The sequence below is a fragment of the Podarcis bocagei genome (assembly GCF_964188305.1).
Source record: "Podarcis bocagei genome assembly, chromosome: 10".
Taxonomy (NCBI): Eukaryota; Metazoa; Chordata; class Lepidosauria; order Squamata; family Lacertidae; genus Podarcis; species Podarcis bocagei.
This window is the reverse complement of record NC_138135.1, coordinates 61,093,584-61,113,435: the sequence shown is the minus strand read 5'-3', so window position 1 is coordinate 61,113,435 and position 19,852 is coordinate 61,093,584. Positions and strand designations below refer to the sequence as shown.

At 41.4% G+C, this 19,852-nt stretch overlaps 2 protein-coding genes across 2 annotated transcripts in view; both read left to right on the top strand.

Moving 5' to 3' along the window:
* The first annotated feature begins 980 nt into the window (after positions 1–980).
* NDUFA5 (NADH:ubiquinone oxidoreductase subunit A5) lies at positions 981–7,353 on the top strand. Its single transcript, XM_081211884.1, has 5 exons — positions 981–1,101; positions 3,874–3,918; positions 4,366–4,482; positions 6,010–6,075; positions 7,163–7,353. Exons 1-5 carry the CDS (start codon positions 1,081–1,083, stop codon positions 7,262–7,264), a joined length of 351 nt encoding a protein of 116 aa, XP_081068010.1. The 5' UTR covers positions 981–1,080; the 3' UTR covers positions 7,265–7,353.
* A 3,234-nt stretch (positions 7,354–10,587) lies between these two features.
* The window catches only part of IQUB (IQ motif and ubiquitin domain containing), a 32,835-nt gene continuing 23,570 nt past the window's right edge, over positions 10,588–19,852 (top strand). Inside the window, exons 1-7 of the mRNA XM_081211510.1 lie at positions 10,588–10,808; positions 12,035–12,801; positions 14,069–14,203; positions 14,613–14,780; positions 14,881–15,056; positions 15,277–15,432; positions 17,116–17,326. Coding sequence (XP_081067636.1) covers positions 10,603–10,808; positions 12,035–12,801; positions 14,069–14,203; positions 14,613–14,780; positions 14,881–15,056; positions 15,277–15,432; positions 17,116–17,326 — 1,819 coding nt within the window. The 5' untranslated portion in view covers positions 10,588–10,602. The remainder of the gene's footprint in view (positions 10,809–12,034; positions 12,802–14,068; positions 14,204–14,612; positions 14,781–14,880; positions 15,057–15,276; positions 15,433–17,115; positions 17,327–19,852) is intronic.

Here is a 19,852-nt window from a genome sequence, read left to right as displayed (position 1 = left end):
TGGACCTCTTGCACAACCAACTTTTATTTCATTTTACTTGATTACTTCAGTATTTTGCAATCACAAAGCGCCTTGGGCACCTTGGCAGAAAGGCAGCCTATAAAAGCAAGGAGTTAAGTAATGCAATGGTCCTTCGAGGGGACCATGCTGGAGGCAAAAAGAGAGCGCGAAGAACCAAATATGTGTTAACAACCTGAGGGAGAGCAACAGAAATTAGGAATTTGTGCAGCGCTTCAACATATTCAGAGGCACTTCTCAAAACTACCTCAGCCGTCTACCACCGTTATGAAAAAGTAGGGCGGTAGCGCCAGCTCCGTATTTTAGGTGGGAATTTTTATTTTAAACCTACCTAGAATTTACCCTAGCAATCCCAACCAAATATAAAATATTTTTAAATATATATATGCATATGTATAAATATATAGAGTGCTATTTTCCTAGAAAAAGAGGTGCCAGAACTCAACATGAACGCTTCCCTCGTCCTTTTATAATGGCAATGGCGCCCACTTGATGGGAGCCGGAACTGAGTTCCGCCGAGTTCCTTGAAAATTACCCTGAATATATCGTTTAAACTGCGCGCGCGCGAACGTTGACCCTCCTTCCCAACACGAACCACTCGGGTGCAAAACAACCTCTCCCGCAACACGCCCCGCCCTCTTGGAGAAATATGGAGATCAGCGGGAGGAAACCAACCAATAGCCGCTCGGAGCGACGCAGGCTAAGCGCTTCCCGTTTAAAAACAAAACCTCGTTCTGCGCATGCGCATCCTGGCTTGGTCCTACGGGCATATAGAGCTGTACATCTTAAGTCTCTGACACGGAAGCGACCTTACGCGACGTCTCCGACGCAGAGCCCTTTTGCGCATGCTCACGCGGAGGTTGCCCACCCTGTCATGTGATAGAAGCGCTGGCGCGCGCTCCTCCGCCCTCGGAGGCATTGCCTTGCCCTACAGCCGGCGGCTTGCGCACGCGCGTGGCCTTCGCTGGCTCGCCGGCTTCCGTAGGTTCTCAGGATTGGTCTGTTGTTGTTTTTTTTGTTGCCCCAGAATCCCTTGCACGCGGCAGCTGACATATAGTAGCTATGGCCGGAGTCCTGAAGAAGGTGAGAAGGGTTGAGGTCGGTCGCGGGGGTGGGCGTCGTGCGGCAGCTGGCGGGTCCCCTCATGTTGTTGTTGTTTAGTCGTGTCCGACTCCTTGTGACCCCATGGACCAGAGCACGCCAGGCTCTCCTGTCTTCCACTGCCTCCTGCAGTTTAGTCAAATTAATGCTGGCAGCTTCAAGAACACTCTCCAACCATCTCGTCCTCTGTCTTCCCCTTCTCCTTGTGCCCTCCATCTTTCCCAGTATCAGGGTCTTTTCCAGGGAGTCTTCTCTTCTCATGAGGTGGCCAAAGTATTGGAGCCTCAGCTTCAGGATCTGTCCTTCCAGTGAGCACTCAGGGCTGATTTCCTTCGGAATGGATAGGTTTGATCTTCTTGCAGTCCATGGGACTCTCAAGAGTCTCCTCCAGCAACATAATTCAAAAGCATCAATTCTTCGGCGACCAGCCTTCTTTATGGTCCAGCTCTCACTTCCATACATCACTACTGGGAAAACCATAGTTTTTACTATACGGACCTTTGTGGGCAAGGTGATGTCTCTGCTTTTTAAGATGCTGCCTAGGTTTGTCTTTGCTTTTCTCCCAAGAAGCAGGCATCTTTTAATTTTGTGGCTGCTGTCACCATCTGCAGTGATCATGGAGCCCAAGAAAGTAAAATTTCTCACTGCCTCCATTTCTTCCCCTTCTATTTGCCAGGAGGTGATGGGACCAGTGGCCATGATCTTCATTTTTTTGATGTTGAGCTTCAAACCATATTTTTCGCTCTCCTCTTTCACCCTCATTTAAAGGTTCTTTAATTCCTCCTCACTTTCTGCCATCAATGTTGTGTCATCTGCATATCGGGTCCCCTCCTATGGGTTGCTTAACCAAGGGCGAAAGCTCGCTTCATAGGACGAAAGGAGACTGGTTGTGGCTCCCTCAGTGGGGACGCAGCCTGACCCCTTGGCTGCGAAGATACCAAGGATGAGGCACAGGGCCAGATTTAGGTTTGATGAGGCCCTAAGCTACTGCAGGTAATGAGGCCCTTTATATAATTATTATTATTATTATTATTATTATTATTATTATTATTATTATTATTATTAATACCCCACCCATCTGGCTGCGTTTCCCCAGCCACTCTGGGTGGCTTCCAACAAAATATTAAAAACAATACAGCATCAAACATTAAAAACTTCCCTAAACAGGGCCACCTTAAGTTGTCTTTTAAAAGTAAAATAGTTGTTTACTGCCTTCACATCTGCTGGGAGGGCGTTTCTCAGGGCGGGAGCCACTACCGAGAAGGCGCTCTGCCTGGTTCCCTGTAACCTCACTTCTCGCAGCGAGGGAACCGCCAGAAGGTCCTCGGCACTGGACCTCAGTGTCTGGGCTGGATGAAAGGGGTGGAGACACTCCTTCAGGTATACAGGACCTGTCAGGTATATGTCCAGCTATCCTTTGTCAACAACAAATTGTCGCTGTTTTTTGTGTTGAATATATGCTATATGGTAATTTATGGACCTAATAGGTATCTAAAGCCATTTGCACGTGTTGCCGTGCAACCAGTCCATGCAGAATGTAGGCATCCCATATATAGAAATGAACAAGCCAGTGATATTCTAGGGAGCATGCTAGGCCCATTACTTACATCATAGGAGCCTACACAACACAAAACACTGCTGCTGTATGTAGGTTTTATTGTATTTGTTTTTTATTGTATATTTTGGAAATGTACATCCAGTTTTTTCCCTTTAAATTTTTTGGGGGCTCCCAAGAGAGTGGGACCCTAAGCTATAGTTTGTTTATATATAAATCCACCACTGACGAGGCGAACCCTATGCATACTGCCTTGAGCGCATTAGAGGAAATGCGAGGGACATAAATGTTATAAGAGCCCCATCACTTGGTGTCCTGTGGCAGCTTCCCTGGCAAAAGGGCTGAGTTGTTGTAGTTATCCAGTGTTTTTTTTTCTAAGAAATTTTTTTGGCATACTCTCACTTTGACTCAAAATCACCATTTTATAGTTCAAATCAGGAAAAATAAATACTGTAAATGGACAAAAGGCCGCCGTCGGGGGTAGCAACAAAACTAACAATTCACTGTGCTAGAGAAGAAACTATACATTTTTTAATTTTTAGTTTCTTTTCATGTTAGATTCACAAAATGTTTAGGGGTATGCATACCCCCAGGAAAAAGAGCACTGTAACCATCCTTTTTAAAACTCTGGTCCATGCAAGTGAAGCTGCTCGCCTCAAGTTTCCAGTAGCTTTGGAGGTAGTATCCTGGGTGTAGAGGATCAAGATGATCAAGGGTCTGGAAACCCGTGCATTGCAATAGGTTTTGGATTAGATTACCCTTGTGGTCCCTTCCAGCTCTACAGTTCTGTGATCTTCCAGCTTGGGATCCCAGCCTCATGAGGAATGGTTGAAGGAGGTGGGTGTGTTTAGCGTGGGAAAGAGGAGAACTTTCTGACAGTAAGAGCTTCTTTGACGATGGAACAGACTCTGGGAGGTTGTGGACTTTTCTTCGTTAGAGAGTTTTAAGCAGGTGTCATGGATTGAGATTCCTGCATTGTAGTGGATTGGACTAGATGACCCTTGGGGTCCTTTCCAACTCTACAGTTCTGTGATTCTGTGATGTGGTAGATGTGTTGCTTGGTGCAGCATCCAAACAACAAAAGCGTCTTTTGAGCTTCAGAAACAATATTTTTATACACACGCAAATGTAAAACTCATCTTAAAACGATCCTTAATTAAGGATACTTATTAAACTTATCAATTTTTAAATCTCTGCAGACCACTGGACTAGTTGGGCTAGCTGTATGTGAGGCACCACATGAGGTAAGTATAAAGCATTTGCTCATTTGAAATTGAAGAAAACATGAGGAAAGTATGGCTTACCAGGAGCATATTTCATCTTAATAAGTTGAGATATGAAGAACTGTTTTGACTGTCCACACAGCCCCTTTTGTGTGAGCCAAGAAGTAAATCAGCAGTCTTCCAATAACTAGAGTTTTCCATGCTTCTGAATGTTAAGTAGGCTCATTTTATATGTTGCATTATATTTATTAAAGTAATTAATCTTAACGTTCTAACTACCTTAACATGCAATTTCTCCAGTATCTTGAATTTGAGGTGGTTAAGATTCTAATAGAATTTTGCAGAATTGTTCCCTTTGCTACTGAAGAAAGCTGTGAACTTTATAGTCATTTTTATTACACTTCTTAGTTCACTGTATAGACTTTTATGGTTCACATTAAATTAATGTTTGCTATCTGATCTTTTCAGCGCCTCCGGGTACTCTACTCGAAAATCCTTGCTGCTCTGGATAGTATGCCCAAAGATGCATCATATAGGAAGTATACGGAGAACATTGTAAATGAGCGGCTTGATATAGTAAAAACAGTAAGTATGTCATACATTTTAAGCATCTCAAATTACATTGTTCAAGTGGCCTGTTGTCCCTTGCTTCACTTACCAGATTTGCTTTTTGATTGCTGTCAAATAGAGATGCATCATAAACTGGCACTAGTTGCCATGGGACTGGAGAGCTGAACAGAAAGGCCACTCTGGCCTCTCCTATCAGCTGTAAAATCTAGGGCTGCTGTGAGGCTGCACACATACACCCCCCCTTCCAAGTAGGGTATTAAGGCATTGACCTGAGAAGGAGCTGTAGCAAGTTTGCTTCTCTTAAGACTGCAGAGCTGAAGGGAAACACACTTTGGAATCATCATCATTATTATTAGATTTATATATCACCCTTCATCAAAATATCTTAGGGTGATTCACGAAAAAAAAATGCAAGAGAAAAGCACAAATAAATAGTTATAACAGAAGCAACAAAACATTAACCCCTCCCCCCTTCCACAAACACTGGGCCAGGAACTAAGGGCTACTGGGTGTGTGGGTTTAGTGTACAGTGGTGCCCCGCAAGACAAATGCCTCGCAAGACAGAAAACTCGTTAGACGAAAGAGTTTTCCGTTTTGGAGGTGCTTCTCAAAACGAATTTCCTATGGGCTTGCTTCGCAAGACGACAATGTCTTGTGAGTTCCTGCTGGTTTTTCCCCTCCCCCCCTTTTTCTAAGCCGCTAAGCCACTTATCAGCTGATCCGATCAGCAGATAAACCGCTAAAAGCCGCTAATAGCGCTAATCCGCTAATCCTTCAATGGGCTTGCTTCGCAAGACGAAAAAACCGCTAGACAAAGAGAATCACAGAACGGATTCTTTTCGTCTTGCGAGGCACCACTGTATATGTTTTTACAATCTGTTTTAAGATGCCTTGAGGATCGTTCATTCAAATGTTTCCAGTGAATTCAGCAGGGCTTACAGGATTGCAGCCTTGGTTTTAGTTTCATCTTGCACTCATCCCAGAAGAACTATTATAGGTTATACAGTGCATCTGTTTTGTATTGTATGGGTTTATATTGTCTGTGTGTTCTCTGGAGACCAGAATAGGAATAGTCTACTAACCTAATGTCTTTTAGTAAGTTTGTCAATATCAGATCAAGATATACATTTTAGTCCTCCATGATAACTTAATTTCTGCTCCCTCTTGAATGGTTAAAATACCAACAACAACAATCTATCTTTATTTATTTATTTATTTATTTATTTATTTATTTATTATACCCCGCCCATCTGGCTAGCTTTCCCCATCATATCTGATGTTTGAAAAGCCTTAACTTTTCCACAAGGGTAATCTGAACTACTTATTGCTTGTTGAATTGAAAGGGTGTGGACATATGCAGCTGGCAACCTATGGCTTCTTGTTCCTTTTGACATTCTGAGAAAGAACTACTATTCTAGACTATATGCCACTTTTGGAAAAGACTCATTGGGTTATTTTTTACTCTGAGTGAGATATAGAAAGATACTGTTTGAACATACATCAGAGCACATCTGAGCCTTTCACTTGTTCTTGAACTTGCAGGAACCTGATGTGCAAAAACTGGAAAGTAAAATCAATGGTGGACAGATAGAAGAAGTGATTTTGCAGGTAATATCTTCTTCACAAATATCTAATTATTTAGCAAATATAGGACTTGCCAAATATGCAGCTGTTTCTTATAGGCTCTACTGAAAAAAATGAAAGGAATCCAATTATCTGTTTAAAATGCTGAATTTTGAAAGTGAGACATTAATTTTTTTTGGGGGGGGGGTTCTCTGTAGAGAAAATTTAGTCAGTTTGTTGTCAAGATGGAGACCAGCCTTTACGACAGCAAAATATGAAATGTTAACTGTTACTATATAAAAAAACCATAATGCAATCCTTTGTTTACTTAGAAGTAAGTCTCACTGAATCTCACCAAATATGGTGTCATTATACATGGCAAACTTAATTTTGCTGCTGAATAGAAAAAAGAATTTCCTACAATGTAGCCAATCACTTAACCTCTTACGTCCTAATAAGGCAGACATAAAGACGAGTGTTACAGCATTTGCTATACTGATGGAACCTTTTCTGACATAACCTTGTCTATACTGTCCCTTGAAAGTATGGTACTCTTTGAAATATTGGTAGCAAAAACCCTTATTACAAAAATGTTAAGGGCTGCATACAACTAACTAGGCGTGCAATCAGGATTCAGTGCAAGGACTCCTGCTAGCACAACTGGGAATAATCTCCCCACCCTGCATACTCCCCAAATGGGCTTGGGGAGGGGTGCCTGGGGAATCCTCAGAACAGCATGTGGTGGGGGGGGGGAGAGATCATTCCATTGGGCAAACTAAAATATTTGGGAGGGTGGGACTATTGAAAGAGCACAATGCTGACTTCCCCCCTTTGTTTTCTATGTTACCCCATTATGGAGCTCTAAGCTGGCTTTACCAGACTGGGTGCACTGCTCTCTGATGCATTAACAGTCTTCAGGATTGGGACCACTGACTTGATCAAAAGATATAGTGTTTATGTATTCCAGTGCTGTACCAATTAAATCGTTTAATAACAAGCAGTGTCAACAAAAATCTTTATTTTAGTATGTAATTAGTGGATCTAATAGATGTTCATTGTCTAGCTTAGATGCAGCAACTTTGGGAAGGTTTTTTTTTAATAAAAATAATAATATCCTTTTTTGTTTTAACAGGCTGAAAGTGAGCTCAGCCTAGCGAGGAAAATGGTGCAGTGGCGACCCTGGGAGCCTTTGGTTGAAGAACCACCGTCTGATCAGTGGAAATGGCCAATATAGTTAATGTTATTTGTAGCTTTTGGAAGTGAAAAAGATGAAATCAAATGTATGCTGGACATGAATGAAAAATATCTTAATTCTACTCATAAGATTTGTTTGCTATAATTATTGGTTATATATCCAAGTAAGCTGTACTCAAAGCAGGCCTGTTGAAATTAATGGCATGCTAGTTCAGTGCATCTTCCCTGAATATGACTAGCATTGATTACAACCCATTAGTTGGAAGATCACTGTGAACTTACCACCAGGTGCGAATGGTTCTCAACAATTTAACTGTTATAATCTTAAATTCTATAGACACTTGCATGTATGGGAATCTGTATAGGGCATATAAGAACCTTCTTCCCCCACTCTGCCACTAACCCAGTGCATGGGTTCCAACCCAGTGCATTCTTGAACAAGCAGATGGGCTAGATGAGCATTTGGAAGGAATGAACAGGCTTCCTGTTCCTTGGACTGCTTTGGTGTAGTACCTGTTTGAGTCTCCATGCTTGTGGAATGAGGGAGGGCAAAAAAACCCCAGAACTGTTATTCCCTACTGGACTTCTTATGTGCACAGGAGAAAGACTGAGTCTATTAGGTTCTAGAACAAGCTGCTAATAACATAGGCTGTATTGGAGGAGGAGATCATCCATGGTTTACCTCCACTCTCAGAGGAAGAGGGAAAGGGCTTAGTGGTAAAGCATCTCCTGCCTGTTGGTGTAGACAACATTGATCTAGATTACCAATGCCTTGACTCTATGAGGCAGCTTCCTATGTGCCAGAGCTATCTAAGTTTTGTATCCCTGTGGAGGAAGTAACAGTTCTCAGTTTCCATGCTCTTTCCATTGGCAGAGCAGAGCTGCCTGCTTTCTCTGGTTAATTAGCCTTTCCCCCCAAGTAATACAGTGGTACATCAGGTTACAGACGCTTCAGGTTACAGACTCCGCTAACCCAGAAATAGTACCTCGGGTTAAGAACTTTGCTTCAGGATGAGAACAGAAATTGTGCGGTGGCAATGCAGCGGGAGGCCCCATTAGCTAAAGTGGTACCTCAGGTTAAGAACAGTTTCAGGTTAAGAACAGACCTCTGGAATGAATTAAGTTCTTAACCCGAGGTACCACTGTAGTTGACCTTGTTCTCTTTTCTAGCTTGGGTAGGATGAGAAAGGGAAGCTTTCAGAAGTGACTTGGTGAGTTCATTTTGTGGCATGGGAACTGGCAGCTTCCCAAACAGCAAAGATTTGCTCCTTCCTATCTTACCAGCCAAAGTGATGCCACCAGGGCAACAGGCTGCTACAGATGAGTCTGGGGATAGCAAAAACCTGTGCATGCAACAATAAAACTTTTACTCTGTATGACACTGGTAGGGAGCCTGTGCCCGTTAAATGTTCTTTAAGTCCCATCAGTTCTGACCATTGGCCATGCTGTCTGAGATTGAGAGAAACTGGAGTCCCAACAACATATGGAGGAGCCACCCCTGGTTTTATGCTTTACTGACATTTAAAGCTGATTGCTGCTCACTTGGAAATATATTTTAAAGTATTGTAATTCTTCAAATCACTGTGACTGAAGAATGCTTGGTGTTAGATGGCACCTGTAAACACAGTTATTTGCTATCTTGTAAAAAATACTGTGTTTTAGAAGGAAAGCCACTAGAGGGCATCAAGTGTAACAGTGTGGTAAACGTTAAATACAGAAGGAAGGGTCACAACTGGATGAAGATGACTATGGTAAAAAGAAACATAAAATCAGTGCAACACAAACGCTCTTGCAAGTTTCACCAAGATGAAAAGCCTGTATCCTTGTGACTAAAACTTGAATTTTCTTATTGGCTTCAAGCTCCTTTCCTCACTTTTTGTGAAGGTTGGCCAACTTCTTGTGTTAATTTCTGGTATGTTTGAACATTGTTTCGCTTATCAAATATTATACTGTTACCATGTTCTCCATAGCAATCTAAACTGAATTCCATAGAATTCCAACTAATAAAAGAAAAGAAAGGCAATATAAGAAAGAAACAATGAAAATACAGTTAAATCTGGATCGTTAATGTTCCATCACATGTCAATCACAAATTCACAGGCTCACCGTGGCGTGGGACCACCTGAGTGACGCTACTGGACAGTTGGTGGTCCACGGGCCACAATTTGGCAAGCCCTGACATAGAGGGAATAAATGCCATGTAGCTTTCCCGGAAGTTGTATTGTGGTGAACTCATACTCTGCCATAGCATGACACTGCACTTCTATGCCCCTTTTAAAACAAAATGAGTGTTTATGAAGGCAGCCAATCATTCAAACCTATAAAGCTTTTACTTCCAATTTAGTGTGCTTTAAAGTTTAGAATGCAGCCTTATGCACCTAGTTCAAGGTACAAAATACACGGGTGTCAAAGAGGACCGTGATGCCTTTAGTGTGGAGAGGGATTTTCAAGAGGTGCAGCTGCGAAAACAACTCTCATAGGGCTAGTGCTATCATTAGATCAGCTAGGCAACTGTCTGGGATGCAGATCTCAGAGGGCAGCTTTATACCCATTATTTTTTGTTATATCTTTAAAAATTCTGATATTTTACTTCTATATGTTGAAGCATTTTATCATTTTAAAAGCAATTCATACATTAGAATTAGATTTTCACAAAATTGTAGATTTGGAAGGGTCCTGAGGGTCATCTAGTCCAACCCTCTGAAAGGCAGGGAAAGCTCAGCAGCAAGCAAAGCAAGATTTTTGTGCACCTGAAACTTGACACTCTCAAGAGACTTAAATTTTTACATCACAAATCAGAAGATGTTTTTGTGCTAAAACATTTTCTTTTGTATTTGAGGAAGATAAGCAAAGGTTTTGGTATAACTTACTCCCCCCCCCCCCCAGATATCTTTGTTGAAAGTTAAAAAGTACATAACTATAAACATTGTGAGAGCATAAATAAAAGAGAAACAGCACCTGTAGAAGGGAAAGTAAAGGGTGAGGGGAGGGGGGAAAACGCAAAACTCTACACTTTACAAAATCGTGATTGTACTTCACCAGATCTTAACCTATTAACAGTATTTGTAAGAATGGATTCCAAAAAGAATTGAATTTGTCCATGACAAGTCTGCGTTTATATGCAATTTGTTCATATGCAATTTGTTCAATTCATCAGTATTATTCTTGCACGTTAGAATAAATGGAACAGTTTCTGTGCTTTTTTCCTGCAAGTCATCTGTTTTTGAAGATCAAAGTTAGCGATTCTTTTTGGGGTTGTGTGCAAGTAGTGAGCCTTGCCTAGCGCGCAAAATAACAGCCTGGCGCGGGTACTGACAGCCCCGCTTGCACCGCACAGCAGTCAAGCGCCTGCATTCTCCATCTCGCCAGCCCCGCTGTATGGAAAACTGGCACGCAAGAGTGTGTCGCGCATGCGTCCCTTTCAGCTACACATTGATTGGCCCGCTTTGTCCTGCCTCTCGCGAGAGTTGGCGCCGCCGCGGTTGCTATGGATACAGCGACTCTCCGTTCCCGCTTGGAGGCGGAGCGGGTTGGGCTGATACAGCGGCCGCTTCGGGGAACGTACGCGAGGACCTAGCGCTACGGTAAGCTCCTCCGCCTTTATTAATGCCGTCATTAATATTATTATTATTATCATTATTAACCACCCGGCGTGAGAATAATGCAGAGAAGCTGGAAAGGAGCTGAGGCTGAGCCGCCATGGCGTGAACGGCTGGCTGAGTGCTTTACTACAGTTCCCGACATGCTGCGCGCGAGGGCTACGTTTAAAAGGCGTCATGGCGGCGGCGCAAAGCACCTCGGGACAAGTAGTCGGTTGGTTTTGAGCGGGTTAATTGAGCAGCGGGTTTACTCTGTCCCCTCCCTCGCCTCACATAAATAATAATGGCTGGCTCGTGTTGCATTCTGGGAGCTGTAGTTCCTGTGCGCGTCGAGCACTACAGATGCTGTGGTACATGTGATGCCATTTGATTTAATAAATGATGATAAAATAAAAAATAATTAAAAAATAAAGGTGCTGCGTGCTGATTTCTCCTTAAACAACATTTTTCTCCCTTATTCAGGCTTAACTTCCCAAATGCAATCATTTCTGTGTAGTCCAAATAGTTTGCATGTGCCCCCTTAAAATGTACCGATGTTGATAGATGGGAGATTAATTTTAATGAGTAGATTCACTAGTTAAGAAACCTAATTTCAATGACAAGTTTTAAAATGTAGATTTTGTTATGTATTGAAGTTCTCACCCTGGCCACCAGGAGTATCGTGTATATAAGGTAGTTTTCACTCAGGTCCACGTCAGTTACTTTAGGCGGGAAACCCTGGATTGTTGTTGCTACAATGTTGACAGCCGGTTGCCTATAAAAGCAGGCCGGCTGAGCTGTCTGCTGTTCAGTTCAGTTCTGTTCCAGCTTACAAATAAAGAGCTGTTTTGGAGAAATCACTGCATCATCTGCTATGTCTACCCACTATTTAACAGATTTCTTACTTTTAAGTCCTTCAGCATAGAAAAGTAGGAATTGAAACTGGGCAAAGAAGGAAAGCATTCTGTTCATTTAGTGTCCATGGGATATGCTCTTAACTAGTCTCTAAAGTTGCATTCTGGAATGTAAAAGTAGTTGGCTGCACAGCACAGTGAAATTTTATAGTTTGTGTGTGCTTAGTAGGATGAGGTCCGTGCACCCAGCAGTTGTGTTGCACAAAGGGCAACCAGTTATTCAAGACAAAGGACTAAATGTGCTTTTTAGTTGACATTTCCCTGTAAATTATGCTTTCAGCTGATGTGAAGGTTAAAAAGGTGTACTTCTCCTTTCAGGAAAATGGCTGATCCAGAAGAAAAGGCAGGTGGCCTGCCTGAAGCAGAGGCTGAAACTCAAATTTTGGAGGACACTTCTGAAACAAAACAAGCAGAAGAAAGTGCCGAGACTGTAGGAACTACGCAAGAGCAGACAGGTGCAACACAACAGAATGAAACAAACCTGCCTACGGAGCAGGAACAAGGCCCAGAATTAGCAACACGTGAATTGGGTGATGCTGGGGAACCACTACAGGAGCTGACAGCTACTGAGGAACCAGCCGCTGCAGAGGAACCGGCTGCCATGGTGGAAGTAGCCACTGCTGAGGAACCGGCTGCTACTGAGGAACTAGCCGCTGTTACGGTACCGGCTGCCACTGAGGAACTAGCCGCTGTTACGGTACCGGCTGCCACTGAGGAACCTGTCGCTGCTGCAGAAGGGGTTCAGGAGCCAGCTACTGCAGACGGACTGACAAAGGGTTTGGACGTGATAGAAAAAGAAGAGGAAGCTCATCCAGAATCCCAGGATGTGGTCCCAGGGTTTCAGGAAGCTATTCTAGAGGCCCAAGATCTTGGTGTCAAAATCGAACCACCTATAGTTGACACAGATGCATCTAATATCACAGTTGTTGCTGCTGATGCTGCTTCTGTTGGTGCTGCTGAAAGTTTTTCTGAAAGGGCGGCTGATTTTGCAGCACATATGCATGCTGCAAGTGCTTTGTTAACAGAAGCGTTAGCATCTGAAAGAGAAGAGTCTGAAGCAAGTACCGAAGAAGCTACTGTAACAGGTGGGCAGTTGTCAGATACCATATATTGCTGCTGCCTTTACGACTAAGAACTGTTACTGATTAGATGATGTTAATAATGTTGATGACTGAAATGCGTCACTTTCTTAGGTCCACTAAAATCACTTCCAGCTAGTGGCTCCTTAGTAATAATAAAAATTATTTTTATTAATAATAATTTATTACTTATACCCCTCCCATCTGGCCAGGCCTCCCCAGCCACTCTGGGCGGCTTCCAACAGGATATTAAAAACACCGTAAAACATCAAACATTAAAAACTTACCTAAACAGGGATGCCTTCAGATGTCGTCTAAAAGTCAGATAGTTGTTTATTTCCTTGACATCTGGTGGGAGAGCATACCACAGGGCAGGCGCCACAGCCTGGTTCCCTGTAACCTCACTTCTCGCAGTGAGGGAACTGCCAGAAGGCCCTTGGCACTGGACCTCAGTTTATATGCTTCTTTCCCACAAATTGAGCCCAATGCAATGTACAGGGAGGACAGTAAAATAAATCAGCAAATAAATCTAAAAACAAAAACTAAACATTGTATAGCAACCACCAATTTACAGCAAGGAGAATGAATGCTATCATTTGGGTCCCTCAACTGAAAAGGGTCAGTTTCAGGAGCTTGCCAAGCCTCCATGGGTTTGGCAACAAATACTTACATGGTGACCTCAACCCAGTTAGGCTCATTCCTAAATGTGGCTTTTGATATTCAGTAAGCATGCTTAGAATTTCACTGTCAGATTTGTATGTGGGAGAAATAATTATTTTTTGTATACATGTACTCCAGAATTTGTACAAAAGCTGTCCATATGAGCAAAAGCTTCCCAATTGATTTCAGTGGGCTGGGTCCCCCACACCCCATGCAAGTGGAATTAAGTTTTGTTCATATCTAGAGACACCACTTTGGGTACAAGGTATATGTTGCTGGTGTGTGCATAGAGTAAATTGTTGCTGCTTTTGATCATTATAACAGCTAAAGGATTATATATCATTGTCTCTTTTCTGTATGTTTTTATTTTAAATGGTGTCATAGTTATTATTCTATAATAGCAGATCTTGAAATAATTACATTTAAAAGAAGTAGATTATAACTTGTCACATAATCTGTTACATTAAAAAAAAAAAAATTCTACCAAGGCCAGAAGAGAAGGAAAGGTGAATTCAGTAGTAACTTGAATTAATTCATCTAACTAAACAGTTCAGTTTTTAGAATCTGCTGTTGATGAAATACAATAACAGATGTTTTGTTTTTGTTTTTTCAGTTCGATTCATGCTACATCCTGCTATCCAGGTTTTCACTAAGTCTTTTAACATTAACCAAACCGTGGAGCAAATGAAGAAGTACTTCGCAGGACGCTTAAAAATACCACTGGATATTTTACAAATTATGTTGCTAGGTATGTATAAACCCCTAGTGAGAATTAAAGTGAGTATTGATCAAGGTTTGCTTATGAACAACAGCAACAGAAAAGTTGTGATTTGCTAGAGAGCTTTCGTATTTTGCTGTTGTTTTATTTAGTTTTCAATTTTTGTTTGGTCTATGTTAATTTGTCTTGATGTTAATTTGAGTCATTCTCATAAAGATAAGTAGTTCCTTTGTTAAACTCCTGCTTTATAATAGACGAACTAGATAGAAGATGGATGTGGAGAAAAAAGCTTTGATTGGGACTTGGGACGGCATTGCTACAGGCTTTCCCTGAGCTGGTTGCATTTCCAAAACCATCCTTAATTTTTTCCCCCCTAAAAAAAGAAAATGTTGATTTTTTAATTTGATGTGAAATATTAATAATCAATATTTACTTTTAGGGCGAATAACTGACAATAGTGAAACGCTATGGAATCTGGATGCTAAACCTTATGGGACCATACAAGTTGATATGTTCTCCCTTGATGAAGAAAACTTTCCCCTTAAAGCATCTAAACTCCTAGAGGAATACTACATGCCTGATGTTATAACTTTTAAAGTGCAAACAGGTAGACGGCAATGTTGAAACATGCACTCTAGCTCATTCTGGTCAGATATTATTCTGTAACATTCTCTGTATAATTTAATAATACTGTTTAATCTGAACAGATGCAGAAACATTTAAGGAAATAAACGTGTCAATTAAAAGGCCAAATTTTCAGAAACCTTTTTTGGGTGGATATAGACATAAAGAAACAGGCACAGAATACCATAATGCAGGATCACAGACAGACCCCAAAAAACGTCCAGACAAAGGCTATGAAGAGTTCTGTAGGTCAACACAGGTATGTTTGCCAGAGTATAAAATAAAGCACTAATATGAAAATAATCGTATAAAGTAACTGCAAAGCTAAGTAGCTTCTAACAAATTAGAATCCTATAATTATATGAGTTATTTCTTCATCCATTTGTAAATGTGATTTGTAGTCATTTTAATTTGTCCAATGTTTCTAGCACAGCCTCTCTTTATTATGTGATCATTAAAATGAATAATTTTATTTCTAGACAGTTGTTGAGAGGAAAAAGCTGCAAAATACGAGAAATTCAACTTCCACTCAGATGACCAAAATTGGTGTCTATATTTCAAATGTCACTGACAGATTGATAGAACCAAAAGGGTATGTGACAGCTGATGAATACCATGCACGAAGACTTGAGGCAGTAAGTACTTAGTCCGTTGAATTGTCACCTTTAACCTAACCCAGCAGATTAAATGACCCTGCAATCCTATACCCACTTACCTGGAGAGAAGTCCTATTGATTAGACACCTATAACATTAAACTGCAAATGACAAATGTGATAAGTGAAATTTACATTTAAAGGGGACTCACATTCATCTTAATACATTACGAGTCGCACACAGTGCTTCATGTGGAGTTCCACTCACACAACAGGACTTTCTCTTCATCTCCTTCCTTGCACAAATCTTCTTTGGAGGGTCTCCCTGGCCTGTGGAGCAGGTTTTCAGGGTGCGTAAGGAGCTTGCACCAGTCAGGAGTGGAAGGGGAAATTGGTTATGCAAGTGGAAGTCTGCTCCGTGAACGGAAAAGCAGCACTGGATGCAAATTTATCATCTTTCTTCACAATATCCTGGTATGGAGAAGGCACATAACTGATGTGGTTTTTTTTTGAAACGCATATTCAGTATAAATAGTATCTGAATCCATTCTTCACTAGCTTTGGATTTGGTAGTCAAACAGCAGAATAGTGTGTATCTCAGAAGTGAATTCTTATAAAGGCAAGTATATGATAAAGGCTTGTTTAAGGCAAGTGTTAATTCTGTAAATTGTCAAAAGTTTAAAAACGAAGAAAGCTTGCTCATTTCTCCCCACTTCAGTGATTCTTAAATTGTGGTCTGTAAATCACCAGTAGACCTTCCAGAAGACCACAGCAATCAGAATAAAACAATCTACGACTTTTCCTGGGCAAATATTGATGCATATGAAATGAAAACCCACCTTTTTCTTTTCATAGTTATCATTTATAGCACTCTGATATAGTTGTGTTGAATATGTGGGATTTGTCCACGATCTGTGTCGCTGAGATATTTGTCAGTCAAGTCGCTATCGCTCGGGGCCTCTTCTTACACTGCAGTCATTAGCCTTAGTAACAAGGAACAAACCCAAATCAACAATGCATATATGGACTTCCCAGCAAGTCTCCCGTCCTTCCCTCTCACTCCGCACATTCATTATTTTAGTTAGCGTTCACTGTATAGCTCAGGGATGAGGAATCTGCGACACTCCAGATGTTGCTGAACTACAGTTTCCATCATCCCAGACCACTAGGCCACTTTTGCTGGGTCTGATGGGAATTGGAGTCCAACAACTTCTAGAATGCCACAGGTTCCTCAGCTCTGCTAGAGCTGCATTAGACTGCAGAAACCATCTGTTTTAAATCTAGAAGCATTCTAAGTAGCCTCCTATACTTGAATTGCTTCCACCTTAAATTGTGGAACAAACAAATCAGAATAATGCAACAAACTGTAAGAGCTGCTCAGCTGTTCTGAAAGAGATCTCTGCTGAACGCAGTGGAGCTTGTGTCTAAACATGTTTAGCATTAGTTTATAAGGGTATGTCTGCCGTTACATTTCAAAGCTTAATTTCTGCTCATAGTCACAATTTAAACAACCATGTATGCGTTACACAATTTAAAGAACTCTTTATAATAAGGGTCAATTCATCTATTGCTTCATTTAAAGATGTGACATTCTGGTTTGTAAATTACTTACTAAGAAAGCTAGCGAATTTGAAACGTATTTTTCTCGTAATTGCCAAAACATATAACAGATGCAGCAGAATATTGCTTTTTTCTTTCCTGCTATCTCCTATTCCCGTCTACAGGTAATTGTGATACAAACATATTTCCGGCGATGGCTAGCTAAGACTTTAGTAAATAAACTAAAAGAAGAATTGCGTTTGAGACTGGAATGGGAAGAACAAGAAGAACTAAGGAGGCAGAGAGAGAGGGAAGAAAAACTGCTAAGGGAGTATAATCGAAGGCTGAATCCTAGAACAAAGGATGATTTTGAATTACTCTACCATGCTTTAGAATGTAAGAGATGGTGTGTTTTTTGTTTTTGCATTTAAGAGATGCATATTTTTGGAAATTCTGAAATTTGCTTGTTCGAAAACAGGATATAACCATTGGAATTTTTTCTGGGAGGTTTTACACCAAACCACACTGGCTGTCATGAAATCACTGTTGAAATGGGATAGCTCATGCAGTTTTTCAATAAAACCATTCCGAAAGTCCGTTCAGCTTCCAAAATGTTTGGAAACTAAAATGCAGCCCTGTCGGATGTTCGGCTTCCAAAAGAATGTTCAAAAACCAGAACACTCACTTCTGGGTTTCAATCGTTCAGGAGCCTAGGTGTTCCGGATCCAAGGTATGACTGTACAATCAAACTTCAGCTCCTGAACGCCTCCGTTTTGGAATGTTTTGGCTCCCAAATACCAAAAACCCAGAAGCAAATGCTCCGGTTTTCAAACATTTCAGAAGCTGAATGGGCTTCCGGAACGGATTACGTTCGACAACCGAGGTTTGACTGTAAAGCGTTTTTTCTTTGCCAGTGTAGCTGAGTCCAATGTTAACTAATGAAATGAACTCAAGACACTCATTGGCTGCATAGACATCAGGTTTCATGTAAATTGTGGGCTGGTTTCCAGGAGTCAGAGTTTGTTTGCTGCTGAAGATGGGGTGTGTCTTTAATTCCCATGTGAACTGAGCTAGGCTGTCATGTTGCAGAAGCTCTTGGAATGCATGCTCACTTTCTGCCAGGAGAACACCTTGCCTGAAGAAGTTGAGCATAAGCCTTGATTGACTCATATGCTGCTTCTGGCTTGAGATGGAACAGCTTCAGATTGTGTTGCCTCATATCGCTGCCTTGTCTGCCAATAGTGTAGTCCTGCCCTGTTGTTTGCTTCTATTTCTGTTTGCTGTTGACTGGTTGCTTCCCTGCAGTAGCTGCTTTTCATCTTCATATGGGAGCTTAGTGATTCTCGGAAGCATTGTTTAACTTGCTAGTAGAACTGCTTTCACATTCTTCCACTGTTGCACTGAACTGCTGAGACAGCGATCCACTGAGTTTACTGTTCTTCAGAGGTTTGCGAAGGGCATACCCATTGATTACAGTGATGGGAGCTTTTTACTTAGGTGACACGGTGCAGCTTGCGAAATGTATGGTTTGATTTCATTCTATTAAAAACAAGAAAGACGTTAAATAATACTAAATGGTTAACAAGGGGTTGTCCTACTCAGAGTAGACCCATTAAAGTTAATGCACCTAAGTTAGTAATATTTATTAATTTGAATAGGTCTTCTCTTGAGTAGGACTAGTGTTGGATACAATCCAAGATGTCCTGCGGCTTCCTCATCCTTTCTGAAGCTGGTGCTGTGTTTGAAAGATTTCCTTCCCATCTCTATGCTTGAGAGAAGGTTGGAGGAAATCTTACTCAGCTCACACTTAACCTTTCCAAGCTAAGAGCTGGAGCACAGGGAGCGATGAAGTCCTGTATCCATACTGGACCAATGCTGAGGCAATGGTGGACACAAATGTTGAGTGGCTACCAGAGCTACCTAGAATGTGTGTCACTCTGATTATTATTCCCGTGTTGTGGACCAGAGGTTGAGGACAGAAAGTTGCAGGAGGGCATTAGCTCAGTGGAAGACCGCATTTGTATAAGGGAGGCCACAGGTTCCATCCCCAACATTTCCAGGACCAGGAAACTCACCAAATCCTCATGAATAATACTGAGCTGAATGGGCCAATTGCTTGACTCTGAAAATGGCAGCTTCCTATGTTGGTTTAAAAGTACCTAATTTCATGGCAGAAGTAAAATACAGACAAATGATTTATGGCTTACACAGCCACTATGCTACGCCAGTTCTCAAAACAAGTGAAAACTGGTTTGCATATAGAGCTGCAAATTAAACCAGCTCCAAGAAATCTGTTTTGAAAAATCATTTTCCGGAAGCAGGGAACAGTTTCTTTTCTTTGCATTGGCTGCCCCCTTGTGGGTTCTTGAAAGCTGTGTAGACTTTGCTGCATTGATTTGAACAGCGGTGGCAGCTAACCAAATAAAAAAGAATAAAGCTGAAATATTCAGTGATAAAAACATGATCTTGATAGTCCTCTCCGCTGTGCTGCTTTTTTTATATCCTGGATGTTTTCTTCCTCTCATTCGATTGAGATACACTAATGGTTGTTACTCATTAAAATGAAAATGTTTGAGAGAATATTCTATAACAGTTTTTGAATTAGTATTTTCCCTGAGCTTTTCAGAAATACGTAGTGAGCACGATCTTGATGATCTGGTGCTGTGATCCAGAGGACGTTGTGTTCAACTGGTACATTTGTTCACATTTTGGCTTTGTCATGGATTCACTTGGGCGGTCTTGGAAAAATTGCTTATTCCTCTTGGTCCCCCATCTGTTAAATGGGAATAATAACCCACTTCACAGGGCTCAGTGAAGACAAATAAGAAAAGGATTTATTGGGAACTTTGCACAGGTTACGTGCCATGTACCTTGTAAAGCAATATCTAAAGAAAAAAATGCCTAACTAAAGGCTTCTTCATA

Bases quoted from the DNA above. Each gene is read 5' to 3' on its own strand.
- NDUFA5 (XM_081211884.1), top strand. From the start codon at position 1,081: ATGGCCGGAGTCCTGAAGAAG. The intron at 4,483-6,009 runs GTAAGTATGTCA...TTGAACTTGCAG, and splicing joins GGCTTGATATAGTAAAAACA to GAACCTGATGTGCAAAAACT. The intron at 6,076-7,162 runs GTAATATCTTCT...TTGTTTTAACAG, and splicing joins TAGAAGAAGTGATTTTGCAG to GCTGAAAGTGAGCTCAGCCT.